General features: G+C 45.5%; 1 protein-coding gene across 3 annotated transcripts; it reads left to right on the plus strand.

Moving 5' to 3' along the window:
- The first annotated feature begins 1798 nt into the window (after positions 1-1798).
- LOC124022115 (cysteine-rich protein 1-like) lies at positions 1799-9284 on the plus strand. 3 transcript variants are annotated; one of them, XM_046337158.1, is made up of 4 exons: positions 1799-1964; positions 7205-7299; positions 7757-7820; positions 8903-9284. In XM_046337158.1, the coding sequence occupies exons 1-4, from the start codon at positions 1922-1924 to the stop codon at positions 8962-8964; spliced, it is 264 nt and encodes an 87-aa protein (XP_046193114.1). In that variant the 5' UTR covers positions 1799-1921; the 3' UTR covers positions 8965-9284. The 3 variants fall into 3 exon arrangements, with proteins under 3 accessions (XP_046193114.1, XP_046193115.1, XP_046193117.1); XM_046337159.1 differs by having other exon boundaries at positions 7757-7811; positions 8900-9284; XM_046337161.1 differs by having other exon boundaries at positions 7757-7811.
- Positions 9285-12691: the final 3407 nt, after the last annotated feature.

Consider the following 12691-nt stretch of genomic DNA (forward strand, 5'->3'; position numbering starts at 1 on the left):
TAGGCAGACCTAGTTCTCAAGAGAAGACAGTCCCACCTGATGTTCTGTTGAACAGCCCAGATCTAGTCTCTCCTCATGTTCTGTTCAGTCATAACAGCCCAGATCTAGTCTCTACTGATGTTCTGTTGAACAGCCCAGATCTAGTCTCTCCTGATGTTCTGTTCAGTCATAACAGCCCAGATCTAGTCTCTACTGATGTTCTGTTCAGTCATAACAGCCCAGATCTAGTCTCTACTGATGTTCTGTTCAGTCATAACAGCCCAGATCTAGTCTCTCCTGATGTTCTGTTCAGTCATAACAGCCCAGATCTAGTCTCTCCTCATGTTCTGTTCAGTCATAACAGCCCAGATCTAGTCTCTCCTGATGTTCTGTTGAACAGCCCAGATCTAGTTTCTCCTGATGTTCTCTTTTTCTAGTTGTATGTATCACATCGTTCTAGTTCTATGTTTCATATCTCTAGTTCTATGTTTCATATCTCTAGTTCTATGTTTCATATCTCTAGTTCTATGTTTCATATCTCTATTCTATGTTTCAGATCTCTAGTTCTATGTTTCATATCTCCAGTTCTATGTTTCATATCTCTATTCTATGTTTCAGATCTCTAGTTCTATGTTTCATATCTCTATTCTATGTTTCATATCTCAGTTCTATGTTTCATATCTCAGTTCTATGTTTCATATCTCAGTTCTATGTTTCATATCTTTAGTTCTATGTTTCATATCTCTAGTTCTATGTTTCATATCTCTAGTTCTATGTTTCATATCTCTATTCTATGTTTCATATCTCTAGTTCTGTATTTCATATATCTATTCTATGTTTCACATCTCTAGTTCTATGTTTCATATCTCTATTCTATGTTTCATATCTCTAGTTCTATGTTTCAGATCTCTAGTTCTATGTTTCATATCTCTAGTTCTATGTTTCATATCTCTAGTTCTATGTTTCATATCTCTATTCTATGTTTCAGATCTCTAGTTCTATGTTTCATATCTCTAGTTCTATGTTTCATATCTCTAGTTCTGTATTTCATATCTCTAGGTCTATGTTTCATATCTCTAGTTCTGTATTTCATATCTCTAGTTCTATGTTTCATATCTCTAGTTCTGTGTTTCATATCTCTATTCTATGTTTCATATCTCTAGTTCTATGTTTCATATCTCTATTCTATGTTTCATATCTCTAGTTCTATGTTTCATATCTCTAGTTCTGTATTTCATATCTCTATTCTATGTTTCACATCTCTAGTTCTATGTTTCATATCTCTAGTTCTATGTTTCATATCTCTAGTTCAATGTATCATATATTTCTAGTTCTATGTTTCATATCTCTAGTTCTATGTTTCATATCTCTATTCTATGTTTCAGATCTCTAGTTCTATGTTTCATATCTCTAGTTCTGTTTCATATCTCTATTCTATGTTTCATATCTCTAGTTCTGTATTTCATATCTCTAGTTCTATGTGTCATACCTCTAGTTCTGTATTTCATATCTCTAGTTCTATGTTTCATAACTCTCGTTCTGTGTTTCATATCTCTATTCTATGTTCAATATCTCTAGTTCTATGTTTCATATCTCTATTCTATGTTTCATATCTCTAGTTCTGTCTATCATATCGTTCTAGTTCTGTGTATATTTAGTTTCACCAGTGACACCAATGTGTTGATCTAGTATTTTCTTTTGAAGTGATGTTTCTTTGTCTCGCTGTGACAAGGTTCTCACCACATCCTGGTTCTGTCATCACAACACACCACATTCACAGAATTCAACCTATTTCCTGTACATCTCTCTGACACACACACCTTTTCTCTACACACTCTCTCACACACACATTCTCTCTCTCTACACACACTTTCTCCATCTCATACTCTCTACGTACACACTTCCTGTCTGCTAAATAACAGTGTCAGGAATATCATCTATCATGGTGGGCTACTGTCCCATCTGTGGGAAACCAGTCTACTTTGGTGAGTGAAGTGTGTGTGTGTGTGTGTGTTTGCAGTGTCACACAGTGGGTCAGAGATACCATAGCATTACGGAATAGTTGCTAGATTGTTAGGGCAGGTTTTTGAGATGCATCGTTCGATCGCAAATCTTTTCTGAACTCAATCGTTAAACCTTTCCTGTTGTGTGTGTGTCTGTGTCTGTGAATGTCTGTCTGTCTGTCTGTCTGTCTGTCTGTCTGTCTGTCTGTCTGTCTGTCTGTCTGTCTGTCTGTCTGTCTGTCTGTCTGTCTGTCTGTCTGTCTGTCTGTCTGTCTGTCTGTCTGTCTGTCTGTCTGTCTGTCTGTCTGTCTGTCTGTCTGTCTGTCTGTCTGTCTGTCTGTCTGTCTGTCTGTCTGTCTGTCTGTCTGTCTGTCTGTCTGTCTGTCTGTCTGTCTGTGTGTGTGTGTGTGTGTGTGTGTGTGTGTGTGTGTGTGTGTGTGTGTGTGTGTGTGTGTGTGTGTGTGTGTGTGTGTGTGTGTGTGTGTGTGGTGTATATGTGTCTCCATGCTCTGAACAGTCTGTCATGACTCACAGACAACAGGAAGTGTCTTCTCTGAGGAAGCAGACTGTTCTCTACCATTTACATTTACATTTAAGTCATTTAGCAGACGCTCTTATCCAGAGCGACTTACAAATTGGTGCATTCACCTTATGACATCCAGTGGAACAGCCACTTTACAATAGTGCATCTAAATATTTTAAGGGGGGGGTGAGAAGGATTACTTTATCCTATCCTAGGTATTCCTTAAAGAGGTGGGGTTTCAGGTGTCTCCGGAAGGTGGTGATTGACTCCGCTGTCCTGGCGTCATGAGGGAGTTTGTTCCACCATTGGGGGGCCAGAGCAGCGAACAGTTTTGACTGGGCTGAGCGGGAACTGTACTTCCTCAGTGGTAGGGAGGCGAGCAGGCCAGAGGTGGATGAACGCAGTGCCCTTGTTTGGGTGTAGGGCCTGATCAGAGCCTGGAGGTACTGAGGTGCCGTTCCCCTCACAGCTCCGTAGGCAAGCACCATGGTCTTGTAGCGGATGCGAGCTTCAACTGGAAGCCAGTGGAGAGAGCGGAGGAGCGGGGTGACGTGAGAGAACTTGGGAAGGTTGAACACCAGACGGGCTGCGGCGTTCTGGATGAGTTGTAGGGGTTTAATGGCACAGGCAGGGAGCCCAGCCAACAGCGAGTTGCAGTAATCCAGACGGGAGATGACAAGTGCTTGGATTAGGACATGCGCCGCTTCCTGTGTGAGGCAGGGTCGTACTCTGCGGATGTTGTAGAGCATGAACCTACAGGAACGGGCCACCGCCTTGATGTTAGTTGAGAACGACAGGGTGTTGTCCAGGATCACGCCAAGGTTCTTAGCGCTCTGGGAGGAGGACACAATGGAGTTGTCAACCGTGATGGCGAGATCATGGAACGGGCAGTCCTTCCCCGGGAGGAAGAGCAGCTCCGTCTTGCCGAGGTTCAGCTTGAGGTGGTGATCTGTCATCCACACTGATATGTCTGCCAGACATGCAGAGATGCGATTCGCCACCTGGTCATCAGAAGGGGGAAAGGAGAAGATTAATTGTGTGTCGTCTGCATAGCAATGATAAGAGAGACCATGTGAGGTTATGACAGAGCCAAGTGACTTGGTGTATAGCGAGAATAGGAGAGGGCCTAGAACAGAGCCCTGGGGGACACCAGTGGTGAGAGCGCGTGGTGAAGAGACAGATTCTCGCCACGCCACCTGGTAGGAGCGACCTGTCAGGTAGGACGCAATCCAAGCGTGGGCCGCGCTGGAGATGCCCAACTCGGAGAGGGTGGAGAGGAGGATCTGATGGTTCACAGTATCGAAGGCAGCCGATAGGTCTAGAAGGATGAGAGCAGAGGAGAGAGAGTTAGCTTTAGCAGTGCGGAGCGCCTCCGTGATACAGAGAAGAGCAGTCTCAGTTGAATGACTAGTCTTGAAATCTGACTGATTTGGATCAAGAAGGTCATTCTGAGAGAGATAGCGGGAGAGCTGGCCAAGGACGGCACGTTCAAGAGTTTTGGAGAGAAAAGAAAGAAGGGATACTGGTCTGTAGTTGTTGACATCGGAGGGATCGAGTGTAGGTTTTTTCAGAAGGGGTGCAACTCTCGCTCTCTTGAAGACGGAAGGGACGTAGCCAGCGGTCAGGGATGAGTTGATGAGCGAGGTGAGGTAAGGGAGAAGGTCTCCGGAAATGGTCTGGAGAAGAGAGGAGGGGATAGGGTCAAGCGGGCAGGTTGTTGGGCGGCCGGCCGTCACAAGACGCAAGATTTCATCTGGAGAGAGAGGGGAGAAAGAGGTCAGAGCACAGGGTAGGGCAGTGTGAGCAGAACCAGCGGTGTCGTTTGACTTAGCAAACGAGGATCGGATGTCGTCGACCTTCTTTTCAAAATGGTTGACGAAATCATCTGCAGAGAGGGAGGAGGGGGGGGGGATTCAGGAGGGAGGAGAAGGTGGCAAAGAGCTTCCTAGGGTTAGAGGCAGATGCTTGGAATTTAGAGTGGTAGAAAGTGGTTTTAGCAGCAGAGACAGAGGAGGAAAATGTAGAGAGGAGAGAGTGAAAGGATGTCAGGTCCGCAGGGAGGCGAGTTTTCCTCCATTTCCGCTCGGCTGCCCGGAGCCCTGTTCTGTGGGCTCGCAATGAGTTATCGAGCCACGGAGCGGGAGTGTCATGTTTTGTCTTATATTGTCTTGTCATTTTGCTTTTCCTTCTGTTCGTTTTCCCCCTGCTGGTCTTTTTAGGTTCGTTCCCCTTTTTTCTCTCTCCCTCCCTCTCTCTCTTCTCTCTATCGTTCCGTTCCTGCTCCCAGCTGTTCCTATTCCCCTAATCAATCATTTAGTCTTCCCACACCTGTTCCCTATCTTTTCCCCTGATTAGAGTCCCTATTTCTCCCCTTGTTTTCCGTTTCTGTCCTGTCGGATCCTTGTATATTGTTCACCGTGCTGTGTCTTTGTATCGCCCTGTCGTGTCGTGTTTCCCTCAGATGCTGCGTGGTGAGCAGGTGTCTGAGTCTGCTACGGTCAAGTGCCTTCCCGAGGCAACCTGCAGTTTATGATCGAGTCTCCAGTCTGTTCTCGTCATTACAAGTGGAATTGTTCTTTATGCTTTATTTACCGCTCCGATTTGTCTAGGAGTATTGAATATTTACTTTACTGGATTAAAGACTCTGTTTTCGCCAAGTTGCTTTTGGGTCCTCATTCACCTGCATAACAGGGAGGGGAGGACCGAGCCGGCCTGGAGGATAGGGGACATAGAGAGTCAAAGGATGCAGAAAGGGAGGAGAGGAGGGTTGAGGAGGCAGAATTAGGAGATAGGTTGGAGAAGGTTTGAGCAGAGGGAAGAGATGATAGGATGGAAGAGGAGAGAGTAGCGGGGGAGAGAGAGCGAAGGTTGGGACGGCGCGATACCATCCGAGTAGGGGCAGTGTGGGAAGTGTTGGATGAGAGCGAGAGGGAAAAGGATACAAGGTAGTGGTCGGAGACTTGGAGGGGAGTTGCAATGAGGTTAGTGGAAGAACAGCATCTAGTAAAGATGAGGTCGAGTGTATTGCCTGCCTTGTGAGTAGGGGGGGAAGGTGAGAGGGTGAGGTCAAAAGAGGAGAGGAGTGGAAAGAAGGAGGCAGAGAGGAATGAGTCAAAGGTAGACGTGGGGAGGTTAAAGTCGCCCAGAACTGTGAGAGGTGAGCCGCCCTCAGGAAAGGAGCTTATCAAGGCATCAAGCTCATTGATGAACTCTCCAACTCTCTAACATGTTCCAATAGTCTAACCTGGCTTCCTTTCCTTCAGAGGCTGGGTTCCAATAGTCTAACCTGGCTTCCTTTCCTTCAGAGGCTGAGTTCCAATAGTCTAACCTGGCTTCCTTTCCTTCAGAGGCTGGGTTCCAATAGTCTAACCTGGCTTCCTTTCCTTCAGAGGCTGAGTTCCAATAGTCTAACCTGGCTTCCTTTCCTTCAGAGGCTGAGTTCCAATAGTCTAACCTGGCTTCCTTTCCTTCAGAGGCTGGGTTCCAATAGTCTAAACTGGCTTCCTTTCCTTCAGAGGCTGAGTTCCAATAGTCTAACCTGGCTTCCTTTCCTTCAGAGGCTGGGTTCCTATAGTCTAACCTGGCTTCCTTTCCTTCAGAGGCTGGGTTCCAATAGTCTAACCTGGCTTCCTTTCCTTCAGAGGCTGTGTTCCTATAGTCTAACCTGGCATCCTTTCCTTCAGAGGCTGGGTTCCTATAGTCTAACCTGGCTTCCTTTCCTTCAGAGGCTGGGTTCCAATAGTCTAACCTGGCTTCCTTTCCTACAGAGTCTGGATTCCTATAGTCTAACCTTGCTTCCTTTCTTTCAGAGGCTGGGTTCCAATAGTCTAACCTTGCTTCCTTTCCTTCAGAGGCTGGGTTCCAATAGTCTAACCTGGCTTCCTTTCCTACAGAGTCTGGATTCCTATAGTCTAACCTTGCTTCCTTTCTTTCAGAGGCTGGGTTCCAAACGTCTAACCTGGCTTCCTTTCCTTCAGAGGTCTACCACACCTGTTGTATTCAGCATTTCACTGTAAGGTCTACTACACCTGTTGTATTCAGCATTTCACTGTAAGGTCTACTACACCTATTGCATTCAGCATTTCACTGTGAGGTCTATCTACACCTGTTGTATTCAGCATTTCACTGTAAGGTCTATCTACACCTGTTGTATTCAGCATTTCACTGTAAGGTCTACTACACCTATTGCATTCAGCATTTCACTGTAAGGTCTACTACACCTGTTGTATTCAGCATTTCACTGTAAGTTTGACCTCTAACCCTTGGTATCCTCTCTCCCCATTGGTCCATGACAGACATTTGACCTCTAACCCCTGGTATCCTCTAACCAGATTGGTCAATGACAGACATTTGACCCCTAACCCTTGGTATCCTCTCTCCCCATTTGTCCATGACAGACATTTGACCTCTAACCCTTGGTATCCTCTCTCCCCATTGGTCCATGATAGACATTTGACCTCTAACCCTTGGTATCCTCTCTCCCCATTGGTCCATGACAGACATTTGACCTCTAACCCTTGGTATCCTCTCTCCCCATTGGTCCATGATAGACATTTGACCTCTAACCCTTGGTATCCTCTCTCCCCATTGGTCCATGACAGATATTTGACCTCTAACCCCTGGTATCCTCTAACCAGATTGGTCCATGACAGACATTTGACCTTTAACCCCTTGGTATCCTCTCTCCCCATTGGTCCAGGTGAGAAGAAGAGGTCATTGGGGAGGGACTACCACCCTCTGTGTCTGAAGTGTCAACTGTGTCAGAGACAGTTGACCCCGGGACAACATGCTGAGGTATGGAGAGAGAGGGATGGAGGGAAGAGGAGGAGGGAGAGAAGGGGAGGGAGGGAAGAGGAGGAGGGAGAGAAGGGGAGGGAGGGAAGAGGAGGAGGGAGAGAAGGGGAGGGAGGGAAGAGGAGGAGGGAGAGAAGGGGAGGGAGGAACGGAAGCTGAGAGGGAGGGGAGGGAGGAACGGAAGCTGAGTGGGAGGGGAGGGAGGTGGGGAGGGGGGAGGGAGGGGGAGGGAGGGAGTGAGGGAGGTGTGGAGGGAGGGAAGTGGAGTGCAGAAGGTCTGTCTGTCTGTCTGTCTGTCTGTCTGTCTGTCTGTCTGTCTGTCTGTCTGTCTGTCTGTCTGTCTGTCTGTCTGTCTGTCTGTCTGTCTGTCTGTCTGTCTGTCTGTCTGTCTGTCTGTCTGTCTGTCTGTATCTACGTATCTCATGAACTAAAATGTTTTCTGTGCTTTGTGTTTCAGCATGATGAGAAACCCTACTGCACTAACTGTTACATGAAGACGTTTGGTCCCAGAGGTAGATACTGTGAGAAACCCTACTACACTAACTGTTACATGTAGATGTTTGGTACCAGAGGTAGATACTGTGAGAAACCCTACTACACTAACTGATACATGAAGACGTTTGGTCCCAGAGGTAGATACTGTGAGAAACCCTACTACACTAACTGTTACATGTAGATGTTTGGTACCAGAGGTAGATACTGTGAGAAACCCTACTACACTAACTGATACATGTAGATGTTTGGTACCAGAGGTAGATACTGTGAGAAACCCTACTACACTAACTGTTACATGTAGATGTTTGGTACCAGAGGTAGATACTGTGAGAAACCCTACTACACTAACTGTTACATGTAGATGTTTGGTACCAGAGGAAGATACTGTGAGAAACCCTACTACACTAACTGATACATGTACTTTAGCTGGGAGTGCGTCCCAAATTGATGCCTGTTCCCTACATTGTTCACTACTTTGGCCAGTATTCCCTACATTGTTCACTACTTTGGCCAGTATTCCCTACATTGTGCACTACTTTGGCCAGTATTCCCTACATTGTTCACTACTTTGGCCAGTATTCCCTACATTGTTCACTACTTTGGCCGGAGACTTGGTCAAAAGTAGTACACTAAATAGGGAACAGTGTGTCTGAGGATGGTATGTACAGCAAATATCTCATACATCTCTCTCTCTCTCTCTCTCTCTCTCTCTCTCTCTCTCTCTCTCTCTCTCTCTCTCTCTCTCTCTCTCTCTCTCTCTCTCTCTCTCTCTCTCTCTCTCTCTCTTATCTCTCTCTGTCTCTGTCTTTCTCTCTGTCTCTCTTTCTCTCTCTGTCTCTCTCTCTCTCTCTTTCTCTCTGTCTCTCTTTCTCTCTCTCTCTCTCTCTCTCTCTCTCTCTCTCTCTCTCTCTCTCTCTCTCTCTCTGTCTCTCTGTCTCTCTTTATCTCTGTCTTTCTCTCTGTCTCTCTTTTCTCTCTGTCTCTCTCTGTCTTTCTCTCTCTGTCTCTCTCTCTCTCTCTCTGTCTTTCTCTCTGTCTCTCTTTATCTCTGTCTTTCTCTCTGTCTCTCTTTCTCTCTCTGTCTCTCTCTGTCTTTCTCTCTCAGCAGGTAACAGGAGAATGATGTCAAACTGTCACAGCTCAGCCTCCTCTTCCTCTTCCTCCTCCTAGGAACCAGTCTAACAACCCAAAAACCAACCAAAATACAACCTAATGAGAACTAACAGGCTATCAACAAGGATCTATGTTCAACAAACCTGACATTCAGCCATCAAGCCAATGACCAACCAACTAGACCCAACATTCAGCCAACCAACGTTTGACCAACCAAGAAATAACCAATAGACAAACAAGCTGACATTGAACAAACTACCATCCAACCAACAGACATCAGTGTCACTCTGAAAGATCCCTTCTATCAGTCATTCATAAAACTCCATGATGTTCAATGGAGACAACGGTTGTTCTTCAATAAAACAGAAGCTTCTACAGTCGTCTGGTTGAAGTGTGTTAAACACAGAGTCTCTTTAGGCATCAACACACATCCTACACTACACATGTACTGGAGTACACAGACACACATCCTACACTACACATGTACTGGAGTACACAGACACACATCCTACACTACACATGTACTGGAGTACACAGACACACATCCTACACTACACATGTACTGGAGTACACAGACACACATCCTACACTACACATGTACTGGAGTACACAGACACACATCCTACACTACACATGTACTGGAGTACACAGACACACATCCTACACTACACATGTACTGGAGTACACAGACACACATCCTACACTACACATGTACTGGAGTACACAGACACACATCCTACACTACACATGTACTGGAGTACACAGACACACATCCTACACTACACATGTACTGGAGTACACAGACACACATCCTACACTACACATGTACTGGAGTACACAGACACACATCCTACACTACACATGTACTGGAGTACACAGACACACATCCTACACTACACATGTACTGGAGTACACAGACACACATCCTACACTACACATGTACTGGAGTACACAGACACACATCCTACACTACACATGTACTGGAGTACACAGACACACATCCTACACTACACATGTACTGGAGTACACAGACACACATCCTACACTACACATGTACTGGAGTACACAGACACACATCCTACACTACACATGTACTGGAGTACACAGACACACATCCTACACTACACATGTACTGGAGTACACAGACACACATCCTACACTACACATGTACTGGAGTACACAGACACACATCCTACACTACACATGTACTGGAGTACACAGACACACATCCTACACTACACATGTACTGGAGTACACAGACACACATCCTACACTACACATGTACTGGAGTACACAGACACACATCCTACACTACACATGTACTGGAGTACACAGACACACATCCTACACTACACATGTACTGGAGTACACAGACACACATCCTACACTACACATGTACTGGAGTACACAGACACACATCCTACACTACACATGTACTGGAGTACACAGACACACATCCTACACTACACATGTACTGGAGTACACAGACACACATCCTACACTACACATGTACTGGAGTAGACAGACACACATCCTACACTACACATGTACTGGAGTACACAGACACACATCCTACACTACACATGTACTGGAGTGGACAGACACACATCCTACACTACACATGTACTGGAGTACACAGACACACATCCTACACTACACATGTACTGGAGTACACAGACACACATCCTACACTACACATGTACTGGAGTACACAGACACACATCCTACACTACACATGTACTGGAGTACACAGACACACATCCTACACTACACATGTACTGGAGTACACAGACACACATCCTACACTACACATGTACTGGAGTGGACACACATCCTATACTACACATGTACTGGAGTACACAGACACACATCCTACACTACACATGTACTGGAGTGGACACACATCCTACACTACACATGTACTGGAGTAGACACACATCCTACACTACACATGTACTGGAGTGGACACACATCCTACACTACACATGTACTGGAGTACACAGACACACATCCTACACTACACATGTACTGGAGTGGGCAGACACACATCCTACACTACACATGTACTGGAGTGGGCAGACACACATCCTACACTACACATGTACTGGAGTACACAGACACACATCCTACACTACACATGTACTGGAGTACACAGACACACATCCTACACTACACATGTACTGGAGTACACAGACACACATCCTACACTACACATGTACTGGAGGGGACACACATCCTACACTACACATGTACTGGAGTACACAGACACACATCCTACACTACACATGTACTGGAGTACACAGACACACATCCTACACTACACATGTACTGGAGTGGACAGACACACATCCTACACTACACATGTACTGGAGTACACAGACACACATCCTACACTACACATGTACTGGAGGGGACACATATCCTACACTACACATGTACTGGAGTACACATACACATATCCTACACTACACATGTACTGGAGTGGACACACATCCTACACTACACATGTACTGGAGTACACAGACACACATCCTACACTACACATGTACTGGAGTGGACAGACACACATCCTACACTACACATGTACTGGAGTACACAGACACACATCCTACACTACACATGTACTGGAGGGGACACATATCCTACACTACACATGTACTGGAGTGGACACACATCCTACACTACACATGTACTGGAGTACACAGACACACATCCTACACTACACATGTACTGGAGTGGACACACATCCTACACTACACATGTACTGGAGTACACAGACACACATCCTACGCTACACATGTACTGGAGTACACAGACACACATCCTACACTACACATGTACTGGAGTACACAGACACACATCCTACACTACACATGTACTGGAGTACACAGACACACATCCTACACTACACATGTACTGGAGTACACAGACACACATCCTACGCTACACATGTACTGGAGTACACAGACACACATCCTACGCTACACATGTACTGGAGTAAACAGACATACATCCTACACTACACATGTACTGGAGTACACAGACACACATCCTACACTACATAGACTGCCACCAGAGTTCTGAACACACACACACACACACACACACACACACACACACACACACACACACACACACACACACACACACACACACACACACACACACACACACACACACACACACACACACACACACACACACACACACTTAAGGATTTGCTATGAGGGTTTCAGCATGACAGTTAATCCAAGAGGAGAATCACACAGACTGATCTCAGTTAATTCATACTGTATGTTGTAGTCTGTCCAAGAGGGGAATCACACAGACTGATCTCAGTTAAGTCATACTGTATGTTGTAGTCTGTCCAAGAGGGGAATCACACAGACTGATCTCAGTTAATTCATACTGTATGTTGTAGTCTGTCCAAGAGGGGAATCACACAGACTGATCTCAGTTAATTCATACTGTATGTTGTAGTCTGTCCATAGAGAATCACACAGACTGATCTCAGTTAATTCATACTGTATGTTGTAGTCTGTCCAAGAGGGGAATCACACAGACTGATCTCAGTTAATTCATACTGTATGTTGTAGTCTGTCCAAGAGGGGAATCACACAGACTGATCTCAGTTAATTCATACTGTATGTTGTAGTCTGTCCAAGATTAGAATCACACAGACTGATCTCAGTTAATTCATACTGTATGTTGTAGTCTGTCCAAGAGGGGAATCACACAGACTGATCTCAGTTAATTCATACTGTATGTTGTAGTCTGTCCAAGA

The sequence above is a fragment of the Oncorhynchus gorbuscha genome, unplaced genomic scaffold, assembly GCF_021184085.1.
Source record: "Oncorhynchus gorbuscha isolate QuinsamMale2020 ecotype Even-year unplaced genomic scaffold, OgorEven_v1.0 Un_scaffold_1301, whole genome shotgun sequence".
Lineage (NCBI taxonomy): Eukaryota > Metazoa > Chordata > Actinopteri > Salmoniformes > Salmonidae > Oncorhynchus > Oncorhynchus gorbuscha.

Excerpts from the sequence above, each read along its gene's own strand:
- LOC124022115 (XM_046337158.1), top strand. The coding sequence starts at position 1,922 with ATGGTGGGCTACTGTCCCATCTGTGGGAAACCAGTCTACTTTG. Across the intron at positions 1,965-7,204 it reads TGGGAAACCAGTCTACTTTG|GTGAGAAGAAGAGGTCATTG; the intron begins GTGAGTGAAGTG and ends CCATTGGTCCAG. Across the intron at positions 7,821-8,902 it reads TGGTCCCAGAGGTAGATACT|GTAACAGGAGAATGATGTCA; the intron begins GTGAGAAACCCT and ends CTCTCTCAGCAG.